Source organism: Mus caroli, chromosome 4, assembly GCF_900094665.2.
Source record: "Mus caroli chromosome 4, CAROLI_EIJ_v1.1, whole genome shotgun sequence".
Lineage (NCBI taxonomy): Eukaryota > Metazoa > Chordata > Mammalia > Rodentia > Muridae > Mus > Mus caroli.
Genome location: NC_034573.1, coordinates 90,883,213 through 90,897,766, shown reverse-complemented (window position 1 = coordinate 90,897,766; position 14,554 = coordinate 90,883,213). Strand labels below are relative to the sequence as shown.

The 14,554-nt window shown below is 45.1% G+C and overlaps 1 protein-coding gene across 1 annotated transcript in view; it reads left to right on the top strand.

The window, feature by feature from the left end:
* Kank4 (KN motif and ankyrin repeat domains 4) overlaps positions 1-14,554 on the top strand; it is a 63,267-nt gene that overhangs the window by 45,497 nt on the left and 3,216 nt on the right. Inside the window, exons 7-9 of the mRNA XM_021161381.2 lie at positions 495-714; positions 6,411-6,553; positions 11,048-11,248. Of these exons, the coding sequence (XP_021017040.1) occupies positions 495-714; positions 6,411-6,553; positions 11,048-11,248 (564 nt within the window). The remainder of the gene's footprint in view (positions 1-494; positions 715-6,410; positions 6,554-11,047; positions 11,249-14,554) is intronic.

Sequence of the window (14,554 nt, the reverse complement as noted above, 5' to 3'; positions counted from 1 at the left end):
AACAAGGATGCCAGATCCAGTTTATAACAGGGACAAGAAATATTTGATGAGGGTGTATGCTCACATAGTTGAACCAGAACTTATGTCTGGTCATGCTAATTTAATAACTAAACCTAGTGCCCCTTCCAGAATGAGCATAAAGTCATTTAAAATCACCACATCCCAATAGCATCTCTTGCCTTTAGATTAATATTCTAAACATGTGGCCTTAACCATTTGGGCTTGTCACACACAGAACTGATGTCTTTACTTCATATTTGTTTTGTACATGACTGCCAATGGGTGGGAAGTAGGGGGTTGGGCATTGAATATGCCGCAGGGTTCGTGGTCCTGCCATCTCAGACCACCCCCAGCCCCACCCCCAATAAATCATACAAAATGCTGAGGGGAAGTGAGGAGAGAGAAGCAGAAGCTGGCCTATCCAAGGTCACTGGGAGATCCAACTAGGGTACCCAGGCCAGGGACACTCTTGTGATCAGAATCTTGCATTGCAGAGGCAAAGCTTGAATACCATCAGTCAGGAGTGGTTCCGCGTGTCCAGCCGGAAGTTATCTAGCCCTGAGGCTGTGGCCGCCTACCTCCTCGAGGTCCAGCCTCATTCTCCACATCTTCTGAAGCTACTTGTCAACCTGGCTGACCGAAGTGGGAACACAGCCCTTCACTACAGTGTGTCACACTCCAACTTCGCCATTGTCAAGCTACTGCTGGACACAGGTCAGAAATGGCTGTTACACTCTGTCCTTCCTTGAAGGCCTACCTCCTTGTTCTTATAAAATGGGGTCTTTTTATATTGCCCAAGCTATCCCTGAACTCTTAAATTCAAATCATTCTCCTGCCTCAGCCTCATGAGTAGCTGGAACTACAGTTAGGGTCTTTTTGTATCATATTTTCTTCTCCTACTGAATTCCTCTTGTAGTCCAGGAAAAAGGTCATTTGACTGCTATTCTTTAAGATTTTTTTTTTCTTGTGGTTTTTCAAGACAGTGTTTCAATAGGTAGCTCAGGTTATCCTGGAACTCACTATGTAGACCAGGCTGGCCTCAAACTCACAGAAATCCTCCACCCTCTGCCTGTGGAGCGCTGGGATTAAAGGCATGTTTAGTTGTTATTGTTTTGGTTTGGTTTGGTTTTTTAAGATTTATTTACTTATTTTATATATGTGAGTACACTGTCGCTCTCTTCAGACACACCAGAAGAGGGCATCAGATCTCATTACAGATGGTTGTGAGCCACCATGTAGTTGCTGGGAATGGAACTCAGGACCTCTGAGAGAGCAGTCAGTGCTCTTAACCTGTGAGCTATCTCTTCAGCCCCTTGTTTTTTTGTTTTTTGTTTTTGGTGTTTTTTTTGTTGTTGTTGTGGGTTTTCAAGACAGGGTTTCTCTATATAGCTCTGGCTGTCCTGGAACTCACTTTGTAGACCAGGCTGGCCTCGAACTCAGAAATTTGCCTGCCTCTGCCTCCAGAGTGCTGGGATTAAAGGCGTGCGCCACCACGCCTGGCCTCTTGTTTTGTTTATTAATGTGGAAATCTTACAGGTTTGCATTCTTGTAGGGGCTGTGGGGGGCAGTAACTTAAGCAGGGACCAGAGTTCCAGGAGCATGAGGGAATTCCTACCGTATTATCAAGGTGAATTATGACCATCGGGGTTCAGACCTCAGGTCAACTGGATATCAGCCTGCAATTCCCCACATTGCATGTCTTTCTTGCACAGGCCCCATCCTAATCTCTGTATTGTCCCATCTTAGTAGCTGCACAGCTAGAGCAAATCCCCATGGTCTCTACTCTGCCATTTATTCTTTACAATATTTCTCACCCTGAGGTTTCATCAGTACAATAGCTTTTATATTGCAGGTAAGCAAACTGAGACTTGGGGTTAGAGAATTTGCCAAGGTCATAGAGCGGATTTTGCATTTGCTCTGTCTAACTCCAGAGCTGTACCACATCTCAGGAAAGACCACCTTCTATTTAAATAGTATTTAATGAAAACATGGGTCCAGTTAACCCATTCGGCTCATGCATCTCTCCCCAAGTATCTGTTGATGACTTATGACTTATGAATCAGGGATGCAAGGTAAGCCAGGAGTGATCTCTGTTTCTCCAAAGCTTATAGCTTAGGTCAGACCTGGGACCTGAATAGATGGCTCATCAGTTAAGAACAGGCCACACTTCCAGAGGACCCAGGTTCAATTCCCAGCACCCACATGGAGGCTCATACCTATCTGTAACTCTAGTTCCAGGGACATGGCATGCTCTTCTAGTCTCCACAAGAAACAGGAATGTGTGCATATAGTACATGCAGGCAAAACATCTATAAGTATAAAATGCTAAAATAATGATTTTCTAAAAATCAGAGTGGGGTGGGATGATGTCTCAGAAGAGGAATCTAGATGTGATTTGAAGATGGAGTGAGCTGAGTTCAGTTCAGAGAGCAGCAAAGGTGCCCGGAGCAGCTTGAGAAATCCTAGGGAAGAACATTGTGGAACACAAGAAACGAAAAGGTACCTGGGGCCAAAATAGCTTCTGGTTTGGACAGAAGGTGAATGAAGGCTGGGAAGGTAAGCTGGAGGCACACACCTGGGTACCGATGGTACTTGAACGATGTTTGAAAGGCTCTGGGCAGCTGAGCCAGTTTTTGTGTAGAAAGCACATGGTCAGTAAATCCTTCAGAAGTGTTACCTCATGGTAGGACTGGGTTGGCCACAGTTGAGGAGGGCATCTCAGGGGTCCACAGAGACAGTGCAAGCTTACAGTAGGTCAAAAGGGTGAAAGAGACCAACCAGCCCTGAGGTGTGAGGAGAGCGCCGTGATGTATCAAGCTCTGGTGGCTGAGAAAATGACAGTATTACAAACAGGAAGGACCAGGTGTGAGAGATGGCAGCGTTCAACTTGGGGAGGGTTTCAAGTTGCCAGTGGATCACTCAGGTAAAATGTTCAGAAGGCTATCAGTGTCATATATTGACAGAACTCTAATTTAATACTTTGGTGATGTCAGTATCAGAGAGAATTTTAGGCTGCCAATATGTATGTCATTTGTGATGTTCCTGAGAATAAAATAAGTTGGGCTGGTGAGATGGCTCAGCGGTTAAGAGCACTGACTGCTCTTCCTGAGTTCAAATCCCAGCAACCACATGGTGGCTCACAACCATCCATAATGAGATATGGCTTCCCTCTTCTGGAGTGTCTGAAGACAGCTACAGTATATTTAATAATAATAAATAATAATATACAAATATGATAATAATTAAATCTTTTAAAGATAAATTATAAGTTATATATTATTTATATAAATAATCAATAAATATATTGTCTATATATTATATATAATAAACTTAAAATAAATAAAATATTAAAAAGAAAAATAAGAAAGAATTCCAGACCAAGACTTGAGGGGATAGCCTGAGTAAGTGATCTTGCTGCCAAGCCTAACAACTTGAGTTTGATTCCTAGGACCTACATAATGAAAGGACAGAACTAACTCTTGAAAACTGTCCTCTGGTCTCCATGGGTGCATAATCACACACACACACACACACACACACACACACACACACACACACACACACAATAATTTTAATATCTTAAAATAAAATCAGACAGGATAGCTCCTGTCTGCAATCATCTCGTTTGCATGGCTGAAACAGGAGGGATGCCTCTACATGTAGCCTGGGCTATATAGAGAACTGCCAGCTTGGGCTACAGTATGAGACTCAGTCTCAAAAACACCCAGCAACCAACTATTGGTTCATAGTAGTTAAAGGAATGAATGAGGGGTGACTTCCATAACCTTATAAATTTCCACAGTTCTGTTAAGTCAACTTGAGGTTCTTCCTAGGAACATCACAAGTGCCACACATTAGCAGCCTAAAGTTCTCTCTCATTACTGACATCATCAAAGGACTAAATTAGAATTCTGGCATTGAGTCAGCAGGACTGCTCTGACTTCTCCACGGGTTCAAGGCTACCACCGGAATGATGAACTTAGTGGGGTGCAGTACTGGTGCAGGAGAGCATGGCTCTGCTCTGTTTCCCAGACTCCTTGTTGGGGGCGGTGGCAAAGCAGGAGCAACAGCAGCTATCCTGGTCTAGGTGAGAATGCACATACATCTTCACACACCCACAGTCCTTACACTGGTGTGGACCCAGACACATGTCCCATGTTCCGGGTGAGAAAGTAGACTGGAAGATGTCACTAGTGGGATTAAAATCCAGAGCTAGTAAGTAGGCAAGTCAGAATGCCAAACAAGATCTGTTTCTATTGCCATAGCAGATTGGATGGTGAGGACTGAAATCATGTTCACGAATACACCGAAGACTAGACACATAGGCCTCTATGTAGCCCTTGTCTTTAAGTAGCTCCAAGACTTAAAACCTGCTCAAAGTCCTAGGTGAGCCAGGCCAAACTCAGAATGAACAACCTGGGATGTGAGAGCAGCAAATTCTTGCTGCAGCCAACCAGGAGCTCATGTAACTTGGCACTTTCCCCTTGGACAAAGTGACATAGCTGAATAAGCACAAGCAAAGAGAGAACGAGCTGAATGTAGTGTTTCCTCCTCCTCACCAGTGAAAGACATGCTGGTGACAGAACTGTCACACTCCCAAACCTGGGCTCCCTTCAGAGGCTGGCCATGACACGCCCAGAAAGTCCATTACTAAGTGTGTGATTATTGCGGAGAGAGCCATAAAGCAGCCCTCTCTGGGCAGTTCTCAGTGCTGTGTCCTTTATTTTGCCTGAATGTCAGTGCGCTCGTTGAGTGGAAGCATGCTCAGCTGAGAGCCTTCCCATCTCTCCTCTATGGATAGCTGACCTGCTCATTGGGCACTGCTCAAAAGCAGCTGCTGTAGGAATATGGATCTCTCCTTCTGTGCTCTGCGGAGAGGAGAGGCATCACTACTGTGCTGTAAATCATGTGTCTAAAGAGACATCTGCTCTTCTTAAAGCAAACACAAACCAGGCAAGGGTAACAATTAAAATGTATTAGGAAGGCAGCACAGTATCCATTTCTTTTTTTAAATTATGCTTATTTATGTGGGTAGGGGCACAGTGTACACGTAGAAGTCACAGGACAACCTGTGAGCCAACCATGAGAGTCCCTTCCACCATGTAGGTTCCGGGGATTGAACTCAGGTTGTCAGGTTGATGACAAGTGCCTTTACCCACTGAGCTACCTCGTTGACCCAAGGTGTCCACTTCTTTATTGGGTCATAGTGGGGATCAATAGAGTTGTCTCATAGCGTTATCACCTACCTGATTATAACAATGGTGGGCGCCCCATAGAAGGAAGCTGTTACAAAGGGTCTAGATTGGGTTTTCTGTGTCAGCTGGCATCTGTGTTCCTATGGCACAATTCAGAACTAATCTTTGAGTGAGATGAAGGAATATCAGGTTTTTCTTTTTCTTTTTTTACAAAATGTATAAGAAGCCCTGATTGACATTTGTTCATAAATCAGATCTGTTGTAACAAATACCTAAGTCGACACAAGTGTCATTCTGAATGGTAATACCAATGGCTGCTGGTGGCCTCTGGTATTTACTATGCACCCTCCTTGGTGAGTTACTTACATTGACCATAAATTTTGTCCTGATCTACTGAGATGGATTTAAGTTTCCCTCAGACACACAACATTCTGCAATGAGCAACAGCACAAGATGATTTGAGTTTCCATTAAAACTGCCCTGTTGTGTTGTCATTTGGATCACAGGTCACAATCTATGTGTGTGTATAATCCTACCTTGTCTTTGATGCAGAAGAACATGAAAGCATATCCCAGGGGCCATGCTTTAAATTCTCACTCACCACTGTGTCTATAAACTATGCTAATTTGTCATTCTACATAAAAGGTATATTCTTCATTATTCCAGTACTCAATTAGGAAGTTCTTTTCTTCCCTCGAAGATATTTTTATTTGTTCTATATTGTTTTCCTGCCCCTGGTCCATGGTCCATGAGCCCTTGGGAAGACCCTACAGATTTGACCATCATCTTGAGCTCCAAACCATATGATCTAGCCAGAGTGAGCCTGTGGGCACACCTGTAAGTGGTGTGTGGCTGGATGAGGATGGGTTCAGGTGCCAAATCCTAGTCAGACCTCCACCATGTGGATAGTTTGTGTGACTTCTCTGGCTTTCAATGTCCTCATCTAGAAAGATTGTGTGTTGTGCCCAGGTTTATAAAATAAAGTCATCGCCACTGACCCCTTGTCTATCTCTGGCCTTTTTCTGGTCTACCCATTGCTGGGCATCCTCAGGAAACCTGTAGAGAAGGTGAGGCCATCTATAATGGCTGCTAAAAATGTAAGCTGAGGAAACACTAGTCTACAGTGTTTTAGCTAGCAAGAAGTGTTCTATTGAGCTGTTGAGGGGCAGTCTGGTTCCAACTCGACTGTTACAGCACCCATTCCTTCCTTTATAGGTGTCTGCAATGTGGATCATCAGAACAAAGCTGGCTACACTGCTGTGATGATCACTCCCTTGGCTTCTGCAGAGACAAAAGAAGACATGGCTGTTGTCTGGAAACTCTTAAGAGAGGGGAATGTGAACATACAAGCAACTCAGGTAGGTGGAGAGCACTTGCTCTCTCTGCTCCTTGCTCAACATAACACCCTCCAGTTTTAGTCTGTCTGCATGGTGAGGAATTCCGTGTAGATCCATGGAGAGTTTTCCACTTCAGAGCGCTGGGGCCCCCAAATAGCGTCTATCCAAAGCTCCAATACTTGATTTTCCTTAAAGGCTCTTGGGACTTTGACATGCTGGCAAAGGGTCACTGAGCATCTGGTTTGTGTTCCAGACTAAAACGGCAAATTCCATCTGGACTTAACTTCTGCAACCAACTTTCAAATGTTAGTTAGCCTTTTGGGAAGAGCTTTGCTGGTTGGCTACTGCAGTCATTAACCTTTGTGAGTGACTTAGTAGATCTTGACCCAGGACACTTAGGAAGCTTAATACTTTAGAGTTACCTATTGTGTCCTCTCTTCCTAGAGTGTTTTTTCAAAAGATATGTTGTTGTTGTTTTTGTTGTATTTTTGAGACAGGGTTTCTCTGTGTAACCCTGGCTGTTCTGGAACTCACTCCAAAGACCAGGCTGGCCTCAAACTCAGAGATTTGCCTCCCAAGTACTGGGATTAAAGCATGTACCCTCATATTTTAAAGTGTGGCTGTGTCTACCAGGTACCCATGGAGGCCAGAGGTGTCAGATCGCCAGAAACTGGATTTGTAGGCAGTTGTGAGTGTCCCCAAATACATGCTAGGAACCAAATTCATATCATCTGTTAGAGCAATCCATACTGAACTCCATGACTCCAGTCCCCCAAAGCCTTTTTAATAGAGTCATCAATCTCCATCAGACCAATGGAGAGTTTGGGTAACAAAGTAGGTGTGAGCTAGTACCAGTCACTTACTCTCTCCTCCCTGGGGCTATGAGGATTCCTGCCTCTGAGGACTCTTCTAACTCAGAGGGTTACTGTAGAATTCTGCTGCAACTGAGCAATATGCCCAGCAAATCTCTTTGGTCCTTGTACTAACTGGGTCTTAAATCACTTCTGTCTTCCTTTACCTCCAACCAGAAGAGTGATACCTGAAATAAGTCACTTATAATGAAGAGATGTAGTGGCAGTGGATGCTTGCCTAGTGTGACTGAGACCCTGGGTCATTCTTGGGGATTTATACAAAGGATAGATTTATCTAGGCTCATGGTTTTTAGAGATGTCAGTCCATGACTGTTAGGCCTTATTTGCCAGTAGTGAGAAAGAATGTCATGGAAGGAACACACAGTTGGAAAATTTGTTATCTCATTGCAGAAATAGGAAAAGAGAAGAGGAAGGAAGGAAGAGAGGGACACACACACACACACACAGAGAGAGAGAGAGAGTCAGAGAGAGAGAGAGAGAGTCAGAGAGAGAGAGAGAGAGACAGAGAGAGAATATCTGTAGTCCTAGTATTCCCTTCAAGAGCTACCCCCAATGAACTAACTTATTTCCACTACACCCCCACATTTCAGGATCCACCACAGCTCCCAATGGTTCCACAGATTAGATAACAAACCTTTAACCTTTAACATGTAAGGATACTTGTCAAGTAGTTATATTATAGGAAAAAAAACCTGAATTTGAAGAACCTGAATCTTTTATAATAGGCAATTAACCTGACCTGTCCTAGGAGACACAGACTCTTCAAAGCTGCTTGCTGTGTAAACGTACGTGAAAATAGCATCTGGGGACTGGAGATGTGGTTTGTTGGTTAAGAGCATTGGATGCTCTTGCAGAGGACCCAGGTTCGATTTCCAGCATCCACGTGACTGTTTACAACCATCTCTAACTCCAGTTCCAGGGGATCTGATGCCTTCTTTTGACCTCCTAGACTTACATGCAGGCAAAACACATAAAACAGTAATAATAAAAATGTTTTAAGCTGGGCGGTGGTGGCGCATGCCTTTAATCTCAGCACTTGGGAGGCAGAGGCAGAGGCAGGCGGATTTCTGAGTTCGAGGCCAGCCTGGTCTACAGAGTGAGTTCCAGGACAGCCAGGACTACACAGAGAAACCCTGTCTTGAAAAACAAAAAAAAAAAAATAATAATAATAATAATTGTGTTGAGCTCTACTCTTTTGGGAGTGAACTGAGAGTCTCTGAGGGAGGGATACATCTTCATATTTCCAGGGTCACTCCAGGGTCTGGTATATACTTGGAAATGGCCAATTACTGAGCCAAATTGTATCAATCTAGACCAGAAGAAAGATAAGGAAGCCCCAGAGTTGAGCAGAGGGGCAGATAAGAAGGCTCTCTACAGTGGCACCTCATGGCGGCGGCTGCTGCTGCTGCTGCTTCTTCTTCTTCTTCTTCTTCTTCTTCTTCTTCTTCTTCTTCTTCTTCTTCTTCTTCTTCTTCTTCTTCTTCTTCTTTCTTCTTCTTTCTTCTTCTTTCTTCTTTCTTCTTCTTCTTCTTCTTTCTTCTTCTTCTTCTTCTTCTTCTTCTTCTTCTTCAGATTTATTTATTTATTTTATGTATATGAGTACACTGTAGCTGTACAGATGGTTGTGAGCCTTCATGTGGTTGTTGAGAATTGAATTTTAGGACCTCTGCTTGCTCCTGCCAACCCCTCTTGCTTCAGTCAGCCCGTGCTCACTCTGGCCCAAAGATTTAGTTATTATTATACATAAGTACACAGTAGCTGTCTTCAGACACTCCAGAAGAGGGTGTCAGATCTCTTTATGGGTGGTTGTAAGCCATCATGTGGTTGCTGGAATTTGAACTCAGGACCTTCAGAAGAGCAGTCAGCTCTTACCCGCTGAGCTATCTCCCCAGCCCTGGCACCTGGCTTTAATAGTGGTTGGGGAGAGGAAATCTCAAGGCTAGTTAATCTAGTAAGCAACCATTACCTCTAATCTAAGTAATCACACTCCCATAAGCAAACAGCCATCTCTGCAGAGATCTGTCTGGATTCCAGAGAAATGGGCCCACAGAACACCTAGTAATTCCTACACTCACTAACTAAGCAACTGCTACACACTGTAATCTGTAACCTCCACAGAGATAATGGCAGTGGACACTTACCTACCTTGCTAAACCCTTGGGTCTTTCCTCAGCCCCACGAGGCAGGTTGTATACTAACTGTCCCAGTCCTCCCACATCAAGAGATGGTCCTCCCACATCAGGAGACGGTACAGAGATGAACTTGCATGTGTCTAGCCCACACAAGTGCTGCGTGGCAGGGCCAGGAAATTTCAGACTGCAAATCCTTTTTATTATGGCCAAGGTGATAAGAACTTACACCAGCAACATGTCCTCAGTGCTTTTGACCTGAAAGACATTGTTTAGAGGAGCACATCCCAACCTGTGTGTCAAGACCCCTTTAGGGGAGAATGACCTTTTCACAAGCATCATATAAGACCATTGGAAAACACTGATGTATACTTTATGATTCATAAAAGTAGCAAAATTACAGTTATGAAGTAGCAACAAAAATAACTTTATGGTTGGGGGTCAGGACAACATGAGAAACTATGCAAAGAGTCAAAGCCTTAGGAAGGTAGAGGACCACTGGTTTAAAGCTACAGGGGATCTGGAGGGAGAGAAGGCGTAGACCTTGTCTTATTCTTAGGAACCTGATATCCCAAGTGAGAGATAAGCCTTTAAAAAGTTTAGCAAAACACAGTAAGTCATAGGGTAAGGCTGTAAGAAAACAGGAATATGTAACAGACTTGTGCAAATAAGAAATAAATGCCACCTTATAATCAGAAAAATTACTACTTCATGTTACTGTATTTATATACTTTATTTCTCTCAATTTTCTCAAGAGTCACATAAAGCACACAGGAAAAATAATAAGATGAATTTTCAAGCACAGAAAAATGAGAATTCAGGGAAAACAGAAACCTGGCATGGTCACACATTAAATTGCAGAGCTAGAACTTGGATTAATTCTCTGAGTCTAGTCCATTGCTATGCCCATTGATGACCATGGGAATATAAAAGAGAACCGCACTGTCACTGATCCCAGGTTAGAAACAATACAGGGTCTGCAAATGATAAGAGGGTTCTGGGTATCCTTACACAAACCCAAGAGGCACCAAGCAGACTGAGCTTCCCAGAGAAAGGAGGCATGGGCTAAAGCCGAAGCCTTCATCCACTCCATCCGTCACTGCTTCCCATCACATACTTGGTGCTAGGCCTTGGGGAGTCTGACACAAAAACTAAGATTCCTGGGGGGTGGTCCAGTAGCAGCGCATTTGTCTAGCTCATGTGGTACCCTGAAGCTAATCCTCTGTACTACAAAGAGCAAAAGCAAAGAAGAGCAGTCCCCAGCGTCAACGTCTCAGCCCCTAAGAGAAAAAGGAAACTGGGGAGCAATCAGCAAGAGCTCTGGGATCCTGTCCATGCTGGGAAGCCAGGCAAGGCTTTGAAAAGGGCAAAGGATTTGATCAGAGTCATGGGAAAACAGAAGTTAGCCAGAAAGAAAAGGATGTGTCCTGTGTCACAGGCAGAGGGACGATCTAATCAATGACCATTCCCTTGAGAAGTTTTGCTCCAGTTTCTGGCTGTCATTCTGTGTGCAGGGAGGCCAGACTGCACTGATGTTAGGAGTCAGCCACGACCGGGAGGACATGGTCCAAGCATTACTGAGCTGCCAGGCAGATGTCAACCTGCAGGACAATGATGGATCTTCCGCCCTCATGCTGGCCTGTCACCAAGGCAACGCCGACCTGGTACGACTGCTCCTGGCACACCCAGCCTGCAACAGCAGCCTGACTGACAAGGTGAGATGTACAGGCAGTTAACCAGTAGGTACTTAACACCTGCCCTGAAAAGTGTCTTGTCAACCATCAGAATTCAGGAAACCATATGGCCGTAGCAATAAAATCAACCTCGTAAGACTGGCGTAGGCTTTACATATGGTCATGGGTGGTAAATGGTCATAGCCACTGTTCTGTGAAACTCACAAGATTAAAACACTGTTCTGGGGAAATGGGCCCAGGTCTAGCTTGGTCCTGAGCCTCCACTGGCAAAACCAGTAACTTGGAAGGGATAGTTCTGTGTCCAGGGGAGACTCTGGGAAAGCAGGGATGACATAAAATTTATAGAGACAACTCTGTAGTCATTAAACTGACAATACCTCCATGGCACAGATCTACTTTATGGAGTGATTCATTCTACCAAATGAGCCTACTTGGTGTTGCACAGTCAATGATAGCCCCCTTAAATGACAGTTCCATGCTGCCCAAATGGTAGAATCCAACCTAATCCGTGAGCTCAACCTAAGCTCATGCCCATGACTGATGCACCATCTCTCTACTGTCCCACCGAAGAGGCTGAACCTTGCTGTTGAATCCCTCATATGTAACAGAGCACTTGACACAGGTCAGTGACTCACCAAGAATTGAATGAATGAGCTCTAAACTTAAAGGTTCAGTCACAACAAAGTGACCACATTTCTGGTCATTACAGTGGGTCACATTTCTAGAGTAATTGGGGGAGCCAATCTTCAACTTACCATCACCCCCTGCTCTTCCCCAAGAATACAAGAAGGAATTCTTTGAGCAGAGATTCAATCTCAGGCCTGACTCTAGAATCATTAATGTTGGTATCATGATTTAATGCTATAAACTGGCGTCTTTGTACTTAACATCAAAGGCATCGAAACTCTAGAGAGGGGAGAGAGAGGCCATTGCTATGCAAGGACAGCACCTCTTTCTGGATGCTGTTGGAGCTACGAGAGTGACCAGCAGCAAGCCAGGTGGGACTCCTACAGCCATAACTTATACACCCCTGCCCCCATTTCGGAGTACTTAAGAAAGCACTTAAGAAAGCACAGGCTTTCCTGTTTCCACACAGAGTTAGGATTAGAGGATCAGGGAATGTAGTCTCCTTTTCCAAACATGTAGTGAGACAGAGGATCTGTGTTGGGGAGCCCTCTGTGAGCTGCCTAAATCTGGAGTAATTCTGAACAGTACTAGCCCAGGGTCACTTAGAAGTGATTACTGCTCTTGCCTGGAAAAGACCTGAGAAGAGATGCCTATGGGACAGGCCAAGCAGGTCTGAGCCTTGAAGATCCCTGACTGGCCAGAATAATAAACTAGGAAATAGGAGCCTCTTTTGGGCCCACATAGTGGTCACAAATAAGAGAGAACTACGGGGCTTTCTGGAGGTAGAGGAAAGCCACAAGAGAGACAGCTTAGCTATGACTGTTAGAACTGACTTTAAACTTGGCATTCATGAGTTTGAATCTGAGTTCAGGAACAGTGTGCCTTCTGATAGGTGAACAGATCACCCTATGTCTCTGTATACATCTGTAAAATGGGTATAGCAATGAGTTACCCAAATGCTTAGTGTTTTTAAGCCATACCTGCTGGCTAGAACTGTGACACCTAGAGCAAAAGTCCCAAGTGTATCAGTAGCTGGGGGCCTTGGCATTTGTCTGCTGGGTGTAAGGAGGATGAAGATCTGAAGTCAGGAAAGCCAAAGGAGGGAGACTGGCCCCCAACTGAGGAGTCAGTTAGCTACCAGTCTTAATTCAATCTTGTAGTCCTCAGAAGGAAGACAGAACATTGCTGTCCAGAGGAAGTTTGGTAATGTCTGGAAAGGTTGGGGCAGGGAGAGCTAGGGCAGCACCAAGGAGCAGGCCACTGCAGAACAGGGCCTGGGGCCGGTGCTGGGCATGGAGCTGAGCTGAAAGGGAAAGCCAGCCAGTGTGGTCTTGTACAGGACTTGTAGGAGTCACCCAGGGTTCAAACACACTCTGTCCTCCTGGGTCAGGCCTGACTGAGGATTCCCACTTCAGCTTCTTAGAGCAAGGGAGGGAGAGAGAGCACATGGTTACCAGCAGCTGAGGGAGAGAGAGCTGTCGATGGGATCCACCAAGGACCAAGGCTGGTACCTGGAGCCAGCTCTCATCAGAGCATGTCATCCCGGCAACCAGCTGTCTTCCGAGTCTCAGATGTCCACAGCACAGATCTAAAGACTCATGTAGAGAGAGACTCATGTTCAGAAATGGTTTTCTCTCATCAACAAAGTTCGATAAAAATACAGAGAACTGCAGGCACTTTCCTTAAGCTTAGGAGCCAAGTGGGTGTTAAGAAGCTACAAGCTTCCTCTGGGGACCTTCAGCATGATGACAAGGAGCATAGTGAGACCTGAGCACCAGCTGTCGGCTTCTCCCTGGGGAGGGCTTATTTGGAAGATGTTTCAGAATATCCATCAAATGGGAATGTTTCTGAGTCAGAGATTACGCCTTGATCATCATTACCTGATGTATAATGGGTTCATGATGAGTTCTTATCTATTGAAAGACACTGCAGCACACACACAGGCACACACACACTGAGGCAGGTGCACACAGGCAGGCACACACACACACACACACACACACACACACGAGCGTGCACCATCTGTTCAGACCCCTCACTCTTCAGCTCACATTGCAGTGTTGTTGAGTACGGCTCACTGGATCCAGGTAATGCAAGACATTTACGTTTAGGAGACACCCTCCCTGCCTAGGTGGTCTCTTTCTCCCACTTCCCATCCTCCCTGTCTGTGGCTGAGAAGCCAACAGATGGAGGCTGTCACCTCCAGATGGACTCTGTCAGAAAATGCATAGCCTCTGGGACTGGCCCTGTGGCACTTTCCCATGAAAACAGTCACCACACTCTGTTTACATAAAGCTCTGAATGGTGAAGGCCAGCTTGGAACACAGGGTAAAGATAGCCCTCCCTCTCCCCCAGACAATGTGGGATTCCCTGCCGAACAGCCCCCTCCCCTCAACAGTGTGTGGACTCCCTGCTTTAAAAACTTTACCTTGTTCAGTCAAACTCCTTAGGATTGCTTGGCTCCTTTATCAACTTGAACCAAACACCTCTGCCTGTATAGTCCAGCTTTCAACGGTGCTTAGGGTTGAGCAAGGCCAGGCAACCCACCTATACACCAGGATGCAGCAGGGACCAGGCCAAATAGTTCCTGAGCTGAGAGAGAGAGAGGGAAAGAGAGAGAGAGAGAGAGAGAGAGAGAGAGAGAGAGAGAGAGAGAGAGAGAGAGAGAGAGAGAGTCATCTAATCATGTGACTTAGCAGA